The sequence below is a fragment of the Penicillium taxi genome (genome assembly GCF_028828555.1).
Source record: "Penicillium taxi strain IBT 34144 chromosome Unknown utg000005l_segment0_segment0, whole genome shotgun sequence".
Taxonomy (NCBI): Eukaryota; Fungi; Ascomycota; class Eurotiomycetes; order Eurotiales; family Aspergillaceae; genus Penicillium; species Penicillium taxi.
In genome coordinates, this window is record NW_026643207.1 from 260,142 (window position 1) to 277,706 (window position 17,565).

General features: G+C 48.1%; 3 protein-coding genes across 3 annotated transcripts; all 3 read right to left on the bottom strand.

The window, feature by feature from the left end:
- Positions 1-123: 123 nt before the first annotated feature.
- On the bottom strand, positions 124-3,021 carry N7495_007461 (uncharacterized protein; the record flags this gene model as incomplete). The annotated part of the gene is made up of 1 exon (XM_057210112.1): positions 124-3,021. The coding sequence occupies one exon, from the start codon at positions 3,019-3,021 to the stop codon at positions 124-126; it is 2,898 nt and encodes a 965-aa protein (XP_057059655.1).
- Positions 3,022-5,602: 2,581 nt separating this feature from the next.
- Positions 5,603-11,621, bottom strand: N7495_007462 (putative tRNA-splicing endonuclease; the record flags this gene model as incomplete). Its single annotated transcript, XM_057210113.1, has 3 exons — positions 5,603-7,484; positions 7,540-11,532; positions 11,599-11,621. The coding sequence occupies 3 exons, from the start codon at positions 11,619-11,621 to the stop codon at positions 5,603-5,605; spliced, it is 5,898 nt and encodes a 1,965-aa protein (XP_057059656.1).
- A 1,120-nt stretch (positions 11,622-12,741) lies between these two features.
- N7495_007463 (uncharacterized protein) lies at positions 12,742-17,303 on the bottom strand (the record flags this gene model as incomplete). The annotated part of the gene is made up of 2 exons (XM_057210114.1): positions 12,742-16,776; positions 16,842-17,303. The coding sequence occupies 2 exons, from the start codon at positions 17,301-17,303 to the stop codon at positions 12,742-12,744; spliced, it is 4,497 nt and encodes a 1,498-aa protein (XP_057059657.1).
- Between the last annotated feature and the right edge of the window lie 262 nt (positions 17,304-17,565).

Below are 17,565 nucleotides of genomic sequence, written 5' to 3' on the forward strand. Positions count from 1 at the left end.
GCATATGAAGATAAAGTATTGTGAAATGGTGTTGAAAGAAACAAATGAAGATCGTGACAAGGTCCAAACGAACAATGTATTATCATAAAAGAAATCAGGAAAGCGTGAGAGATAGATGTATCATCATCGGTGTCGAGCGATGTTGCGAGCGCCACTCAAGCTAGATTTATCCGACAGCCATCCGGATTCAATATCTTCAGTCATATTGACCAGCTGACGAGCGTGGACTCGACTATCTCGAGTGGAGCTTGAAGTCTCAAACCCACTGTTCTCACTACTGCGGGAAGAACTCATCCAGCTATCGGGCCGTGACGCAAATCGACCAAAGGCATTTCCAAGCCCGGCCGTGGGGAACGTGGGGGAAGTTGCAGATTCAGGCAAGTCGAAATTGGGTTTTGCACCAGCATTAAGAGCAGCCAAGAGAGCAGCTTGCAGCATTTGGTTCTGGCGTTCCAGTTTAGCCACCCGGTCTTCCAGGTGATTTGAAGCTTGACTAGCTCCACTCTGACTGCGATGACTGCTACGGCTGCCCTGAGACTCCTGGGACCGATAGGTAGACTGTGAATACTGTGACTGCGGTGACACAGCCTTGTCGAAACTGTTGTTGCCGCGGCTCTGCGGTGTTAAAGGTCGAGTGGCAGAGGATAAGCGCAATCTTCTGTGACTGGGGCGTACGTGAACATTCTCGTAGCCGCAGCGGACTTGATCAGTGCGTTGACCCTGTTTTTTGACTGAGCAATGTGAATGCACCGATCTGGTATTGGGACCACAACCCTCATCATCTGAGGATGGAATGGGAGACTCGGAGCGACAGGGCTCGTATGATTCAGGAATGCTCTCATATCTGAAACTGCCTTGAGAACTGTCGCTGCGAGAGGGAATCCTTCTGTGATGTATTGAACCAAATGCAGCTTCCATGCTCCCCGGTGATGTCGTGCCAGATTCCATGGGTGCAGTAAAGCTGCGGTGACCGATTCGCTCAGCAGAGGACTGTGTCGGAGGATCTGATTGAAGGGCAGCAGATGGGGGAGGAGACGGTAGTCCAAACGGAAGGTTTTTTCGGCCTCTAGGGGTATTTAATTGTAAACCCTGGCTGGCAGCACGTCTTACAGTCCGTGTAGGGGTTGTTTGTCCAAGGATAGGGGACTCAGCTAAGGAAAGTGCTTTGAAATCCCGCTCGTCTCTGCGTTCCAGGGGGCTTTCAGGAAGGTCTTTCACGTTCGTCAAACTAATACGGGCAGTATGGCGTTTTGGAGTCCGCTGTTCTGGCGGAATTGAGGGACGCTCAGATTTCATGGTAGCTGGTTTCACATCTTCATTGGCGACTACTTTCTCCGGGTAGGGGCGAGCCGGTGCAGCAGTCAATCTAGGGCTTGATTCAAGAGGATCCTCGTCGATGGGTGATGGTTGTAAAGATTGCAAGTTCGATGATTTGGATTTTAAACGAGGTTTTTGTGCAGCAGAATTTTGGGCATTTGAAGAAAGAGACGCTTTTCTGCTTATTGGGATCGATGGCAATGGCCTTGTTGGGGCTGGAAGAGGGAAAGCCTTCAAAGTTCCCATGGCTAGAGACGTTGAACGTGAGAACTTCTGGCCCTTTGCTGCAGTGGCCGGCTCTGTGAGAGGTACAGGAGCCAAAAGTGCTCTAGAACCAAGCTCTTCCTTATTCTGTGTCGTGTTTGATGCATTTGCCTCTTGTTTTTCATTTGCTAGAATGGATGAGTCTGTCTGAGCAACTGGCAATTCCGCATCAGAGACCGTCTGGTAATGAGGCGCAGCTGAGATCCTCCATGCATTTTTGCTCGAGTTACGTGACGGTGCGACAGTAGGGAACAATGTCAGGGAGGCCGGCGAAGAGGCTCCAGTGACAGGCGGAGCAGGAGGCGTTCGATCTGGGGCTTGCATAGATCCCTTTGCTCTGTTCTTCCCCATTGACATTCTTGGAGATTCCATACCGTGTGCGCTCTTCTGACTGGTTGATATACTTGGTGTGCCATGATATCGTTGTTCTATAGTACTTAGACTCAAGTTGCTGGTTGAACAGGTAGACCGCAGAGCAATTCCATCTCTTGATCCAGTGGCCTTAGTCTCAGAAACGGACGGCGATCTGGGTAGATTATATTTTTGCACAAGAGCCTCCGAAGAAGCTTTTGGTTGCAAGGGGGCAGATAAATATTGAGAGGATTTATTTCGGCTGTGGCGAGAAGAGGGCCGTGATGAGGACCGAGAAGGCCCAGAAGATGCTGCGGCCTGGTAGGGAGGGGGTACAGAGTCATCGAGGTCGGACATCGAGACAGCACCATCTATCATTGAACTGAAGTCATCCATATCCAATGAGGCTAGGCGTTTGATATCCGCGGTTTGCTGAGTGCCTTGACTTTTATTTTCAAGCCATGGCTGGCCAATGGTTTCCACGTCGAGCATCTTCGATTTTGAGAGTTCTTGATCGACACTGGTTTTTGGCCAGTGGAGACCACGCTCTGCCCGATCAATGCTTTCCTTTGACTGAGTGGAAGTGACCTTTACTTTGGATACTGGGGAAGGAATGAGGTATCCCTCTCTCTGGAGTGCCTCAATCTGCCTCTGGTTGTCGTCAATTTTGGACTTCGGTGATGATTCTTTCCTCTGTCGCTGAGTAAACTGTAAAAGCCGACGGTGTAAAGGCTTCACTTCCTTGCTCATCTGCTCTTTCTTCAGGTCCTTTTCCGAAGTAGGTAAGGCGGTAGTGTCGTCGGTGTCCGTATCATGCTGCTCATCCTGGCCATTGGAGCCAGTCTGGAAAAAGCGCACTAGATCCGATAGGTTCTCACTTCGAGTTGCCCTTTCGGCCATTCCAGCAGAGCGGGCCTCAGGTCGTGGGCCGCTTTCACGAGGTGGAGTAACTATCGCAGGTGGAGAGACTGGAACTGGCATGTTGGATTTGCTGCTTTTGAGAACCTCTGGAAGTGGATTGGGTCGACGAGTGGGAACAATTGGGTACGGTGCAATGGCACTTTCAATAATTGAATCCCAATGATGCATAGGGGTATCAATTGGTTGGCTTCCCAATCGGGCTGATCGTGCGGTTCATAAGGGGTTGTTCAACCGGGACAAACGCTGCTGTCATAAGTTAGATGAGAAAGTACAGAACTACCTGTAGGTTCCAAATCTACCTATTGTGAAGAGAACATAGGGAGCAGTTGATCAAGGTGAATATTGGAAATAAAGTATGGATAGTAGGGTACAGTACGCAGGTAGGTATGAAAAAGTCGAGAAGTGAGGGTTAAAACAATTTAAAAGAGCTCAGATGAGCTGTCGTCTGCTTAGAGAGGAGAAGAGGGGGAGAAATAGCTTGGGCCCACTGAAGCAGATAGCCTGGAAAGAGCTTTATACTTTAGATCTGGTTGAAGCCAAAACCATTGGAGAGTCGAGACACATCCTCTTGTGTTGTGGCTGTGGCGCTATAGCTAGGCAGCTTGGTCAAACATTGGAAAATTTCAACTTTGGCTGAACTCGAGCTCGACCTGCAGATATTAGTTCGATCTCTTCACGGGGGGCAGCACCGCATGGCCACGAAGAGATCATGTCGTCCCCAATTTCTTCTTCTGTTTCCCTAGACCTTCCACCTTGACATAAAATGTAAGGGATGAACTGCAAAAGTATAAAGACGTCAGAGCACCTTAGAGGATGTGAGATATCAGTTGAGGCTTGAGTGATCGCGTGGCAAAGATCATGTTCAAGGATGCCTGGAGCGGGTAGAATCTGGCTACGGAATGGTATGCATGAAATCTGAACGGTTGAACGGTTCCAAAATTGGTAGAATGTGATAGATATGGTAGATGGGTGGAGTTCCTACAAAGTACCAAGTTATACGCAATTACGAGGATCTGCTCTATCAGAACGCCCTTGCATTTATGATCTACCACTCCTTTGCCCCTTCACTTATTCTCCGACCATGAAGTAGTATCATTGCCTACATTATCGTACATGATATTTGGAATAGAAGAATCCATGGATGTTCGACTTATTTGAACGCCAAAGAAAACATCCACTTTAGTTGATGAAAATACACTAAAAACGCCACTAATGCATCCCACCCAAACGGGGTACAGGATAGATTAATAGAAATTGTCATCATAAGAGACCTCAATGGAACTAATGGCTGTCTACTTTCGTAGCCTGGGTCTAGGTCTGCTGCCCAGGTGCCTTCTTAGTATTTCATACGGAGTACTCCACCCCATACTGCGCCACATACTGAGGTCAGAAATAGTTGATCTTGGAGTGGTTTACAAGATCTAGCCACTTTTCACATCTATACAGGTCCACCTAAGAGTAGTAGATAAGAGTTAATGTCATTTGTACCGACCTCCACGACCTCCCCATGTCCTCCAAGGCCTACCTGAGCCTTCGTCTTGGGCGCTAAGCTGTGTCAATCAGATGCCCCTACTAGAAGAGCTTTATAGTATTCACTGATCTTAGTCCAAGTGATTTCCTTATTCTCGATAGCTATGAGCTTTTGTTTTTTGATATATGAGACATTCTGGACCTCTCCATGAAGTGGGTTGAACATGCAGTGGATTGCGAGTTCTGATGAAGTGGAAGTTTTCAATACCTAGATGTGCTCATTGACTTGGTCTTACAGCCATGATACGACATGGGACCGGTTCATCTACATCTTGTAGAGATTGTGTTCTTTCTCTCTGGGGAATCTTATTGTCGAGTATGTCGGGTCTGAGGTCCGAGACCCATCTAGCTGGGTGGTTAGTTGTGCAAGGGGGGGGGGGGGGGGGGCTAGGGTAGACATTTTGAAGAGTTTAGTGCGGTAAGGAGGCCCTGTAGATGGGCAATGAAGCTTAGGTCCTGCATTGGTCCGATCCGTGTCAGTGTAATATAGTCTTCCAGATTGAGTTATCAGACACTTGGTTGATTGGGTGGAAATATGACACTAAAACTAGGCAATGTGTTAACATCGGACTAGGACTAATCTAAATAGATATCTATAGTTGCTCCCCTTCTATAGATCACGGATTGGAGGTTTATATAGGTTGAAAATGTCTGATTCTGGGAGCCCTTAAAACAGATATAATTAGAATTATTATGTGGGCAAACAGCAAACGGACATTAAAGTAAAAATCGGAAGTCTAATACCGAAGTCACTCACATTGAATGGGCACTGTTAGAATTCACTTTTTATTATTGAGAGCTATAAATGATTAAAATACTTAGGTCAAAGTGTAGTCTCTTTATTTGAGTGTAACCAGGCGGCAGATGGATCATCATTCCACTTCAATATATTAGTGCACTCAATGCTAATAACTAGCTATGCTAGCCATCCATGTATTATTCCATTTCACTTTGACTTACTTTCACTTCCCATTCATCATGGGTTTCGTCTTAGGCGCACACTCACTTCTGTTTCACTCCTACACGTCCCAAGGTCTCATTTTAGTCCTGTGTTAATCTACCAGGCTATCTATATCCAAACCCTCTACAGCGCAGCTTCATATTCAATATGATTGTTGAGAAAATGACCAACTATGGCTAGTAACTATCGATAAGAATGATACTTATGACCTTACTACGTCTGATTCTGTTGACCAGACGCAGTTTTTCTAACAAGCAACTATTTGTGTCCTCCGTGGGGGCGAGGCTTAGGCCGAATGAACGGGTCCACTGGTTTCTTGGGTCGCATTCTCTTGGGAGGACCAGGAGCATCCATACTAGAGGACTTGGGGCCAGCGGAATTAGTACCAGCGGTCTTAGAGCCAGTGGACTCACTAGAAACCGAGTCTGTTCGCTTTCGCTTGCTACAGTCGCTATCCTGGATGGTAGTCACTCCACCCAGGGGATCTCCGAGAGAGTCAGAGACTAGGACTTCACGAATCTTGGCCTGGCCTGTCGGCAAGACCTGGCGCTGGCCCTGGCCTGGGGCAGTCAATCCATCCAAGGGACCGCCGAGAGAGTCCAGAGAGGCTAAGACTCGACGACCCTGGATCGTCGGCGAGACCTGGGGTCGGTCCGCAGTCGCTCTGTCCAGGGGACCACCGAGATCCGCAGAGACTCGGACTTCACGAGTCTCATGCTGGCCCTTTGGTGATATCTGGCTAGGGGCTGGCAAGACAGTCTTAGCCTTGATCACAAGGGGATGAAAGCTCATGGACTGCGGCTTTTGTAGCTGGTTACCAAGATTGGTGGTGTAGAGCTTTCGCTCTCGCGCATCCTCAATGAGGTTATTCCAGAACCTGCCCTGCATCAAAGCTTCAGAGTTACCGAGAACCCACAGCGAACACTTGGCTCGAGTGAGACCGACATTCATACGTCGAATATCATCCAAGAAACCAATACCATTCATAGAGGCACGGACACAGGAGAAAATGATGATCTCACACTCCCGACCCTGGAAAGCATCAGTGGTGTTGAACTCAACTTTGTCCAGAATCTCTTCACCATATCGTCTAGCGAATTGGCTCTTCATCTCCAAGAGTTGACCCTTGTAGGGAGTGATTATACCAATGTTATTATCGAAATCGTAGCCAGGAACGTCTTTGATCAGCCGTTCATACAACTGCATGGCAACATCCAGCTCTGCCTGGTTAACCAACGAGCGGCCACGAGGGAGACTACGTTGCATGCCTTGAACGTCGAAGAAACGATAAGGACTGAGTAGTTCGCTCATGTGCCAAGGACGCAATCGGAGGTCACCCATGTCGGGACCGTTCAGAAGTTTTCCATCATAAAAGGCGGCACGGGGGAATTTGCTGATGTCTGGGTGCATACGATATTGCACATCCAGAAGGTGAACGTCCTCGGCGTGGTTCTTCTGCATGCGGACGAACAAGCTTTGCCCGAATTCGTACTTCTCAGCCCTCTTCGAGAGAACAGTTGGGGGCAACTGCTTAGGATCACCGACAAGAACACACTTCGAGCAGCCGTACTTGAGAGGAATCATTGCACTCATCTCAATACACTGAGCAGCCTCGTCGATGATGACCGTCTCGAATTCCAAATCCAAGGTTTGAAAGATATCGTGACCAGATCCGCTGAGGGTGGTGCAGATGACATCAGCCTTCCTAGCAATCTCTTGCTGCATTGCCTTTCTCTGCATATCATTATTGCGAGTCTGTGTCTTCATGTTGTCATTGGTTTTATCGATAATGGCGCTCAGTTGTGCTTTCTTCTTTTTCAAAGAATCAATTTTAGGCATTGTAAGACCAGTTGATAGGCCTTTCTCCCGGCACTCATTGAACTTCTGCCATTCCGCATTCACCTGATTACAGATTTCTTTGTGCTCTGCACATAGTTTCGCCATGTCGACTGGAGGCCCGGATGGTTTTGTGTTGGTGTTCATGCGATTTTCAACCATCTGATCAAGTGTCACATCGAGCACTTTCGAGTTCACAGCCTCCTTTCGGCCCAGACGAACGACTGAAATTTGTTCAGTACGGCCATGCATGGTTTTAATGCCGTTCTTCAATCGGAGAACAATCTCATCAACAGCGGCGTTACTGGGTGCACAGATCAAGAGCTTTTTCGAACTCACGCCTCGCGAGGCGCCACTACCGGACCCCCCCTTTCGATATAAGGGTGGTTGTACCTCGTGCGGCGAGAACATTGGTCAGGAGAGCACCAACAAGCGCTGTAATAGTCTTGGTTTTTCCAGAACCAGGAGGTCCTTGAATAAGAGTAAATCCATCGTTGTCAAGAGCCGACTTGATTGCCTTGGCTTGGGCGACGTTAACATCGTAATTTTTAACCAATGGTTGCAATGTAGTGTCGGCATATTTCAGGATAGGCGAAGGATTGGCCATGAGAAGCTCAGAGCACAAATCATAGTACTCTAATGACACGAGGGAAGCGTATTCGCGCTCCGTCGATGTCAAGCTGGTGACCTTGGCTCCCCACGCCTTGGAATTTGGCCCCAATTTCGCCAGATATGGGTTGCGCCCAGGGTTCGTGCGATATGTCACCTCCTGCTTACCATTTCGGTAGTTGACGCTTTTAACACGTGCGAGGATGTAGGGTTCGAAAGAGTCTTGGGTCATGTTTCTGGAAGCGGAAAAGATTACCACGTCACCTTCACCGATGAACGTTTTTTTATCTTTATCCGACTTGCTCAGCGGCTTGGTGCTGAATTCGATCCACATGTCGACACTAAGACGTGACTCTATGCTGACCTCGAAAGGTTCGGTGACTTCTTCCTTTGCTCGTTGGAGGCCATTCCAAGCTTCCAAGAGAAGAAGGGGTTCGAACACCCGCTTGTATTCACGGGCGTCGCGGTAAGTGCCTTGAACCTGGACTAAGTCATGAGTGAAGTTTGGGGGGAGTTCACCGGTTTCATGGTAATCCCAACCGAGAATTGTATGCTGCAAAGATGAAAGGTCTGGGGCCAGACGAGCACGCACGTCCTTGATCGAGAGTTTGGCCTTTTTCACGGGTTGCTGCTGGAAGGCCATCTTCTTATTGTGTTCGTATTCCAAAACGGTACTCTGCTTCTTAGATTTGTCGCCGAATAACTCTTTGTCTAATTCGTCTTCACTCTCTGAATCTGTGTCAGATCCAGAAGAGACCATCATACTATCAAGCGGAATTGTATGATCTTTACCCAATGCCCCAATCTTCTTCAAACCAGAGCCTGCCTCGTTAGTCTGGCCCGTAGCTGAAGTGCGTATCTTGGTGAGTCGTGCCTTCTCAGCCAAGTCCCGCTTCTTCTTTTCCAATTTCTCACGCTCGCGCTTCTCACGGAAGCTAGCAGCGGCGTTCAAATCGGGCTTGGTGGGGGCACGTCTGATAGGAGCTGAGGGTTTGACTGGGGCTGTTTTAGGTTTCGTTTTCGCAGAGGATGCGACGCGGGCTTTATTCAGCTCAACTGAACGAGAGAATTCAAGGTGAGTGATAGCAGAGACGTTGTCCAGGTCTTTTTCAATCGGGTGATGGGGAGAGGAAGAAGAAAGAGTAGTGGTTGAGGTGAAGGATGTGATTGAACTCTGCTTTTTGAGAGCGGCGGTGGACGCGGTGACGATTGGTTTCTTGTAATATGATTCAAGTGACCGAACGAGTTCTGCCTTTTCAACCGAAGTGAGAATCGTTTTGACTGAGCCATCCACTGCAACTCCTTCAATGAATCTTAATGCATCTGGCTTGACTGTCACATGCTTTTCTCCCAAGCGTCGCAAGAGCTTCGAAACAAGATCAACCAAGGTGCCGGCTAGAAAGACGTCCTTGAGTCGCAGCCACTTTACCATTGCACTCATCGTGGCTGTGGGCGACTTCAAGAAATCCAAAGCTGACTTTTCGTCATCCCCTATAGCACCCACGAAAACGGCATATTGTTTAAATAGGAAGTTGGCAAATTCAATAGTGTCGCGGCAAAACTCCAGCATAACTGATTTTTCGTTGCCGCGCAGGTGCCAGGCCTCAGTCTCATTGAATATGGTCGATAGCGCTTGCCATAAAAACTCCCAAAGCTTTTGCAGAGCCGCAACCTCACGACGATCAACCAAATTACGCGTGCGAAGCATACCAGTCTGATCGTTACACAAGATTTCGACAATATCAGTCCCAGCATGAAGCATTCTTGGTGCTGGTGCAAATGTCTTCATGTTGGAAATTCGGCGCAAAGACCAACTGATACCATACATGGTCGTAACAAATGAGGACTCCAGCAAATACGAGATAGCATCTCGTCGGGCAGCTTGACCACTAACATTCTTGATCAGATCAACAGCCGTTTGGTAGGTGTTCAGGTCGGCAGCGAAAAGGGTGGAGATCAGAGCACTACACGTGTCTTGGCTTTGAAAGAGTATATTCAAATGGTCAGGCGGGAATTCAGATAGACGCTCAATGATCTGACATGATAGATGGATGAGATGACCATAGATCATGTTGAAATTGGTTTTTTCTGGATTAGCCCCGCCCTTCGAGGTGAACTTTTCCAGGCCCACTAGGGGGAGAATGGCCAGCAATGCCGACGTTGACAGGGGAAGATTGTCCTTCCGGAGGTTCCTGACGACGGCATCCCAAATGGGGGCTGAGTAAGTTGAAACGCCATGAGACAAGGTACCATGCTTGAGAATGACTTCATAGTCACTCTTCAATGACTGGCATTCTAGGGCTAATGTATTACGGACGACGTCCATGCATAGTGAACTAATCTCTTTCTGTCGCCCTTGTTCGACAGAAAATGTTGGCGGCTCTAATATGATGTCGATAGTATCAATCAGAGCATCCATGGTTTCGCTCAGGACGACTTTTTCGACCGAGCTTCTTGAATTTTCGTTGTCCGTGAAGATACGAAGAGTACCAAGAAGGCTTTTTAGACCTTCGAGGAAACAATAATATCGAGCCCGGTTCGGATACTTTGTGTCTTGAAGACTTTTCAACAATCTCTCGGCTAAAGACCTACATGCCGATGGCTGACGAGCTCCCTTGAGTGACGCTAGAAACGGGCTGATCCATGAGAGCATGTCTTGTAGTGCAGACTTCTCATACGGTTCACCGTCTGCGGTCTGCATTAAAAATGCGTGAAACTGAGGGTTGTGGAAGGTATGCTCTATGATAGCCTGGGGGGAGATAGTCTGCATGGCATCCCAAAACACGGTGGGTGCTTTCTCTAAGAGTGTCTGTATGGTGTTGAGGAGATATCGCAATCCCGGAGTTGGGATATGTAAGTGATCAACGGTTAGGCGGCATGGATCAATCTCTAAAGCACGGAGTTGATGAGTGATCTGCTCCTTATCCAGTCTCTTCACAATGAGCTGCATGCCACGCCACAACCTCTGGATGATAATAGCCGGCGGCGGTTGCTGGGAGGCAGCCCGCAGTGCAACAAGGAGTGCATCTCGGATAGCCCATTCAAATTCAAGAGTGGTTGGAGGGCGGGTGTATCGAGTCCATGACGAGATGGCCCAGAAGCTGCGAGTCTGATTCGAATCAAATAGAAAGCGTGTCACAGCCGGAACATATTCTGAGATCTTCAACGCCCGCCTGGTCTGGATAAGCTTGAACGGCAGATCGAAATGATTTTGAAGGAGGTCCTCGCTCTTTAGCATGGCCTCACAGCTCAAAGTCTCGAAGATGGACAGCAGTGCAGCGCGATCCAAGGTATCTAGTGCGATTTTCTGGGGCAGAACACTTTGTAGCTGCAGAGTTGCTGTGGGCAAATTCCGAGTAATGCGCTTGATATCCAACTCGTCTATTCTTCGAGAGAATTCCTCGATTTCTTCTTCCTGGTAACCCTCTTGACTGAGCTTGTCCATAAGCCAGATCTTGCCGGTGTAGTACTGCATGATACAGAGGTCACACTTCTCCAATGTGTCATCTAATTTGCCCAGGACCCAGGATTGCAATTCTTCCACGCCATCGGCATTGTATGCCAGTATTCGCATGCAAGAAAGGAATTTTTGTTTACGGGCTGTAGCCTCCTCCACCACATCCTTGATGGTCCTGCCCTGCTCATCCTTGTTGTCTTGGGTCAAATCGTCATAACGGTCATAATCTGTAGCGTTTTGTCTTGGACAGAACAAATGGATTTCTTCGGGAAGACCCTTGAGCTCTCTAATTTAAAGCATGATCGGTTATATCCTGCTGCTATTGGAATTGCGTTGACATATGAGTACTTACCTGATTGCATCCACATACTCCATGATCACAGTTTCACAAAGGAAGATTGTAGGTTCAAACAAAGATCTCAAGTCCACTCATAGCCTGCTCGGCAAGTCCAAGAGTGAGGGATCTCGGTGTTTCAACTAATAGTCGAGGCTTAAGAGAAGGGAGCGGAAGCCATTTTCTCCTATGAACTGGATTTCGCGCACGCTGCCAATTCTTCTATGAAATGGATTGTCGCGCACGTTCACAAGTTATACAGAAGTACACGTTGTCAAATTTCGAATCTGAGATGGTTTGGGTGGTGTACTTGGAAAAAAGTGTCGAGAAAGATTTATGCGAGGTGGGAGAGTTGAAGAGTCAACAAAGGTGAAGGTGTTTATAGGAAATCACTTTAGACTGGCAGAAAACAACCTTGGGCCTATTTATGATATGGGCGGTGAGACAGCACAACGCGTCGCCGTGTAAGTGGAAATGACGTCAACTGGTGTGGCCGAGCCCTGGAGAACCTAAGGGTAAGGATTACCTATCAATTTACCAAGGCATAATTACATTGTCTAACCTATGAATGATCATGGAATAAAACAAACAGTCTACTAAAGGGATCTTGATTGATGGAATATCGGTAAGGTACTTTCCTAAATAGGGCATTGAATAGAGTACATGAAAATTATCTCTGGCTCTGCTCCTTCACAACACTAGACGAATAATTAAAATTCAATGGAGATAATCACAAAGAAGCCATCAAATGTGAGGGAGGATGTCTTGCATGTTTTTCATGGGCACGCTTTTGTACATCGGTTGAAAAATCAATATCAAACATGGGAAGGAGCAGGAGTGAAAGGGGGAAAAGCAAACCGATGAGATTTGCCCGGCAGAATAAAATGAATGGAGGAATGAGGCAGACAAGAGAAAACTGAATGATGCACCGAGCCTCCAACCAAAAAATAAGATGCCAAACGCCTGCTTTCTATCAGGGGAATATCAAAGCTGTGAATGGTACGAGAGGAGAAAGGGAAAAGGGGGAAATGGACTTGAAAGGGAGACGCAGCATATGTTTCGTGAATAAGAGTGAAGCACTAGAAGAAGTAAAGGGCCGACCCAACAGAAAGAAAATAGAAAGCGTCATCAGAGTAGGGGTGGGCAATGAGACTTATTGCCTTATATCATGTTTGCATCATGCTCTCGGAATGGATCCTCGTGTAAATTCTCATTGATAGCTTCCTGGTATGGTTCATGATGGCGGGATTCCACTCTTTGCAACATGGCTGCAGATGTGAAATCATTGCTTTGTTCAAAGCTATGCCGGGCTCGCTCAAAGGAATGCCGAGTCCGGTCACGAGTTCGCCCAAAATCTACGGACTGGGGCCTTGGGTTCTGATCCAAGCTAGCGGTGTAGTTGGTCCCATTGCTTCCATTTTGGCTGCGGGGGTTGTGGGTGAAGACTTCCGCAGCTGGATAGTAGGAGGCATCATCATCTTGCTTCATCGACGGTTGGATGGGTTTGGACAGGTCTGAAGAAGCTGCAGACTGGTCACTAGATAGAGCAGATACATCACCGGGCTTTGTGGGCACGACCAACGTTTCCTCTAATTCCTCTAAATACTTGTAATTTCCCATAGTGACTTGCTCGCGGATAATGTCAACGTCGAGGGGGAAGAACACCTTCTGGACAGCGTTATAGGCAAAGCGAGGGAGCAGGGAGATCATAATTGTCACAAGCAGGACAACCCAGAAACTGAACGATCCATAGACCTCGGCGGCGGACTTGTAAAATGTTTCAGAGGAAGTGAATGATGAATAAATTCCGGTCCAAACAAAGATGAGGAGTGAGCTGATACCGTTAATTAAACAGGTGAACCAGTCCCATCTGTAGGTGTTCATCATGATGTAGGTGTTGCTAGCAATAACGGCGCAAGTTGCCACCAAAATGCCCATGCGAGATCGATCGCTGACATCGCGGCCGTTGTCGCTAGCAAAGTTGGCTGCTTGATAGAGCATATATGGCATGAAGAAGCAAATGACGGATTGGTACAGACCATCGGCCATATATAACCAGAACTTGAGTTGTGACCACTCCTTGCGCTCGATACCCCGCATGTATAGCTCGGGAACCGCCAGAGACACCCTATCGTCAACATCCTGGTCGAAAATACCCATGAATATGACTGGTAGTGAGGTAAAGGCCAAGTTGACTAAGACAATGTAGGTATAGTCGAAAAGGTAAGAGCAATCGAAGTCGTTATAAATGCAGTACCAAAAGAGAGCCAAAGTCCACACCAGATTCTTGTAGAAGAAGTTGGCGGTACACTCTCCGAGACGACGATAGGACCATCTTCCATGGACGAGGAGAAGGCGCTGAAGGAATCGGAATTGACCAATAGCATAGTCTGAGGACATGACGGCTTGTCGACCTTCTTCACCGGCAATACCAACACCCACATCAGCTTCTTGGATCATGGCCACGTCATTAGCACCGTCACCAATTGAAAGGGCCATGATATCGAGACCATGCCTGACCATGTTGACGACGGCTGCTTTCTGAGATGGACTGACACGACAGCAGAGGACAGCCTTGCACTGCTTGCACAACAATAGGAACCTCTGCTTGAATTCGTCGGAAAGAAGGATCTTGAGGGTCTCACCGTCGACAATGACTGCATGCGTCGGTGCTGGTGGCGTGTGGTCGAGGCGTGCAGCGATGAGCTCCTCGTCAGAGCCGGTTAGGTTGAATGTTCCAAGGTGATTTTCAAGTTCCATAGCTGCTTGGTCAGGTTTGTTTTCCGGGATATTGAGGACGATCAATTCCATGTTATTGTTGAGAAGGTTACATGAGAATCCAATGTTGATAGCAGTCTCGACCTTGTCACCAGTGAGAACCCACAACTTGATACCAGCATCTGCCAGTAGCTGAATGGTGTCTGGGACACCATCCTGCAGTCGATCCTCGATGGCAGTACCGCCAATAAGCATCAGGTTTTGTTCAATCTCGCTAGAGACCTTTTCCAACTTCTCCTCACGGTCGTGGATTGCGGAAGCTGCAATATCATGTTCTTTGTTCCAGGCCTGATACTCTTGCTCACTAAGCAGTCGGTCGGCAACACACAATGTTCGCAACCCTTCCTTGGCGTACTCCTCAAGATGCTCGGCGGTCTTGCGTCGGAGTTCCTGCTGCTTTCCACGAGCTAGACGGGAATAGATAACACTATCGGCACCTTTACAGAACAGGCGAATGGTGCCATCAGGCATGCGAATGATGGCGCTCATTCGCTTTCGAGATGAGTTGAATTCAAGAGTGTTGAGGACGGTGTAGGTGCGTTCCTCACCCATTATGTTCAGAAGCAGGTCATCACCAGAACGACCAAGAATTGTAAAGCCGCAGTCTCGGGCAGTACTGACCAAGGCGGCCTCATCAGGGGATTGTGCTTTGAACTCAATCTGAGGGGGGTCACCAGGGGTGTGTTCAGTGATAACGGTGTGACAAATGGCGAGGGACAGCATGAAATGCTCCGTAGCCTTCTTCTGTTCCTCTCCGGAACCTCCTTCGATGTCAGATACAAAATTGGGGGCGATGAAGGTCAAGTTTTCGTCACGAAGATAGGGGTTGTCATGTAGGCGACGAAGCATCTGAAGCATTATTTTTCCATCGGCGGCAATCTGTTCGCGAGCTATGGCAGCCTCCTCTTCTGCATTAGCCCCTTCACGGCGCCTCATACCCATTTGTGCTTCTGTGTAGGCTTCACCATAAGACACGCCGTTAATCGTCGCCTTCTTGAACTCCATGACATTTTGTGTCAAGGTACCAGTCTTGTCAGAGAAAATGTATTCCACTTGTCCCACGTCATCCGATATGTTCCAAGATTTAGGCACGCAATACAGGCCCAGCTTTTCATAGTACATGAACAAGTCACTGTGAATGAAGACTGCTTGGATGGTCCGAACAATTTCGAGAGAAATGTACAGCGAAATCGGAACCAAGTTCTGGAACAAAATAAGAGCCGTCCAGAACGTGACAATACCAGTCACAGAGGGAACACCTCCATAAGATCCATAGTCGAAGAAGTTTAAGGACTTGTCATCGGAGGCCCACGCGCAACCGTTAACAATACCTGCTACCAAGCACATGATAAACAAGATGATGAAATTGTAAATGACATTCCAGTTCATCTCCCTGGCCAAACGTGCACGTTTGGCAGGAGTCTCACCGGAGTTCAGCATGATCTTACTGTCACCACCGGTGAAGACGACCACACCGAGAACCCACTCGGTACTTTGAAGAGAGCAGCCACGAAGCAAAAGATTATTAATGGTGATGGGTTCAACCATCTCCTTGCGTGGTGCGTCGGGATAGTTCGGGTCGTGTTGTTGCCAGTGGATGGCACCATTGTAAGCGTACAGGTTGGCATGTGGTGCCTCACTCTCAATGGTGAACTCGGTCTTTTCACAGTCCCGGGCATGACGGACCTGGCGGCCGCAGTGGAGAGCTTGGCGGACCTTCAAATTGGTCTCTCCATCCAGCCCCATAGTTTCTACATAGCAGGCGCCATCCGGATCAGAGGTAGAAAGAATGACGATGTCGGCGGGAATCTGTTCTTCGTTGTATAATCGAACAAAGTCACCGACTTGAATGTTCTTCCAGTAGTCTCGCTTGAATCGAGCGGTGCCGGGGGTCTGTTTGGACGGATCCATGACACTTCCAGTCTTCTTGTCCGGCGAAATCGTTTGAGTACTATCGCGCGCTGCGCTGTCGGGGGATAGAAATTTGTTATCAATAATTGGCCAGTCTTCACGAGCCTCGGCTTGAACGTCAGTCATGGGGATGGCAGCCTCGCCAATGGCTAGGGAATCGCGTTGTGTGTAAATCGAAGCTCGTGGATCAGCGAACGAATTCTGTCGCTCGTCTCCGTCATCCTTCGGTGCTGCTTTCTTGACGAATAGGGACTTGATCCCACGGTAGGAAGAAATCGCACCACGAGTACAGGCTTTTTTGAACTTGCGCCATGTTCCAATGTTGTCCTCGGTAGAGTTCACATTACTCCATTCAACTAGTCTATAAACCGGCGAATTATTCACTTGATTATCGGAGACTGTTCGTCCCCAATCCTCGATAGCGTCTTTGATGGCGGTGATGGCGATAATTACAATCAGTGGGACAGCGTTCAGACCTGGATTATTGGCACCGAAGATGGAAAAACACTACCGAAAAGAAATGATTCATCAGCTTCGTCAATAAAGTTATTTTTAGGGAGTTTGTAACCTACGTTGAGAATAATGACGAACAAGAAGTAGATATTGGCGATGTTGTGGAACTGCAAGAAAATGTTCTTCGGCACAAACGTCAACGCTGTATACTTGGCGGTCCTAATCTTATTTCTTGGGTAGTCATGGATTAGTTGACCATCTTCATCGAGATCCGAATCAGGAACCGGGACGTTGAAGTAGACTGTTCGATTTGCGCCCTTGGACGCCTCATCTGTGGAAATGTCGGTCGTCCCAGTTGTATTGGTCATGTTCGACTTTCGCTTCTCCTCTCTCATCTCATGGCGCTTGTGAAAGCGATCGATAATGGAGACACGTTTCCGCATGCCGCCGGAGCCGGCCTCACGCGTGGTGGCCCATCTTTGTCGCTTGACCGGTTTTGTGATGTTGCTGGGGAGCTCTCTAATCTCACTCTCAACGGCTTCGAGGTTGTTGTTCTCCTCTGGAAATTGTACAGAAGCCATTTAGGCTGGTATTACACCCCAATGGAGCATAAAACTTGAGGGAAGGACTTGGGGGGGAAGATGGACCAGCAGGTACGGGTGGCGGAAACCAGTCCTCACGTCTCGTCCGATTCAGCCTCAAGTGTTTGTTTTCCAAATTTTATCAAAAGGTGCTTCTAATTTGAGGGAGAGGGAAGGTTCGAAGGGTAGAACGAGACCGTTGCGTGTACCAGGGCGGCTCGAGCGGGCTATCGACAATTAAGGGGTGCGATCTGTCGTAGAT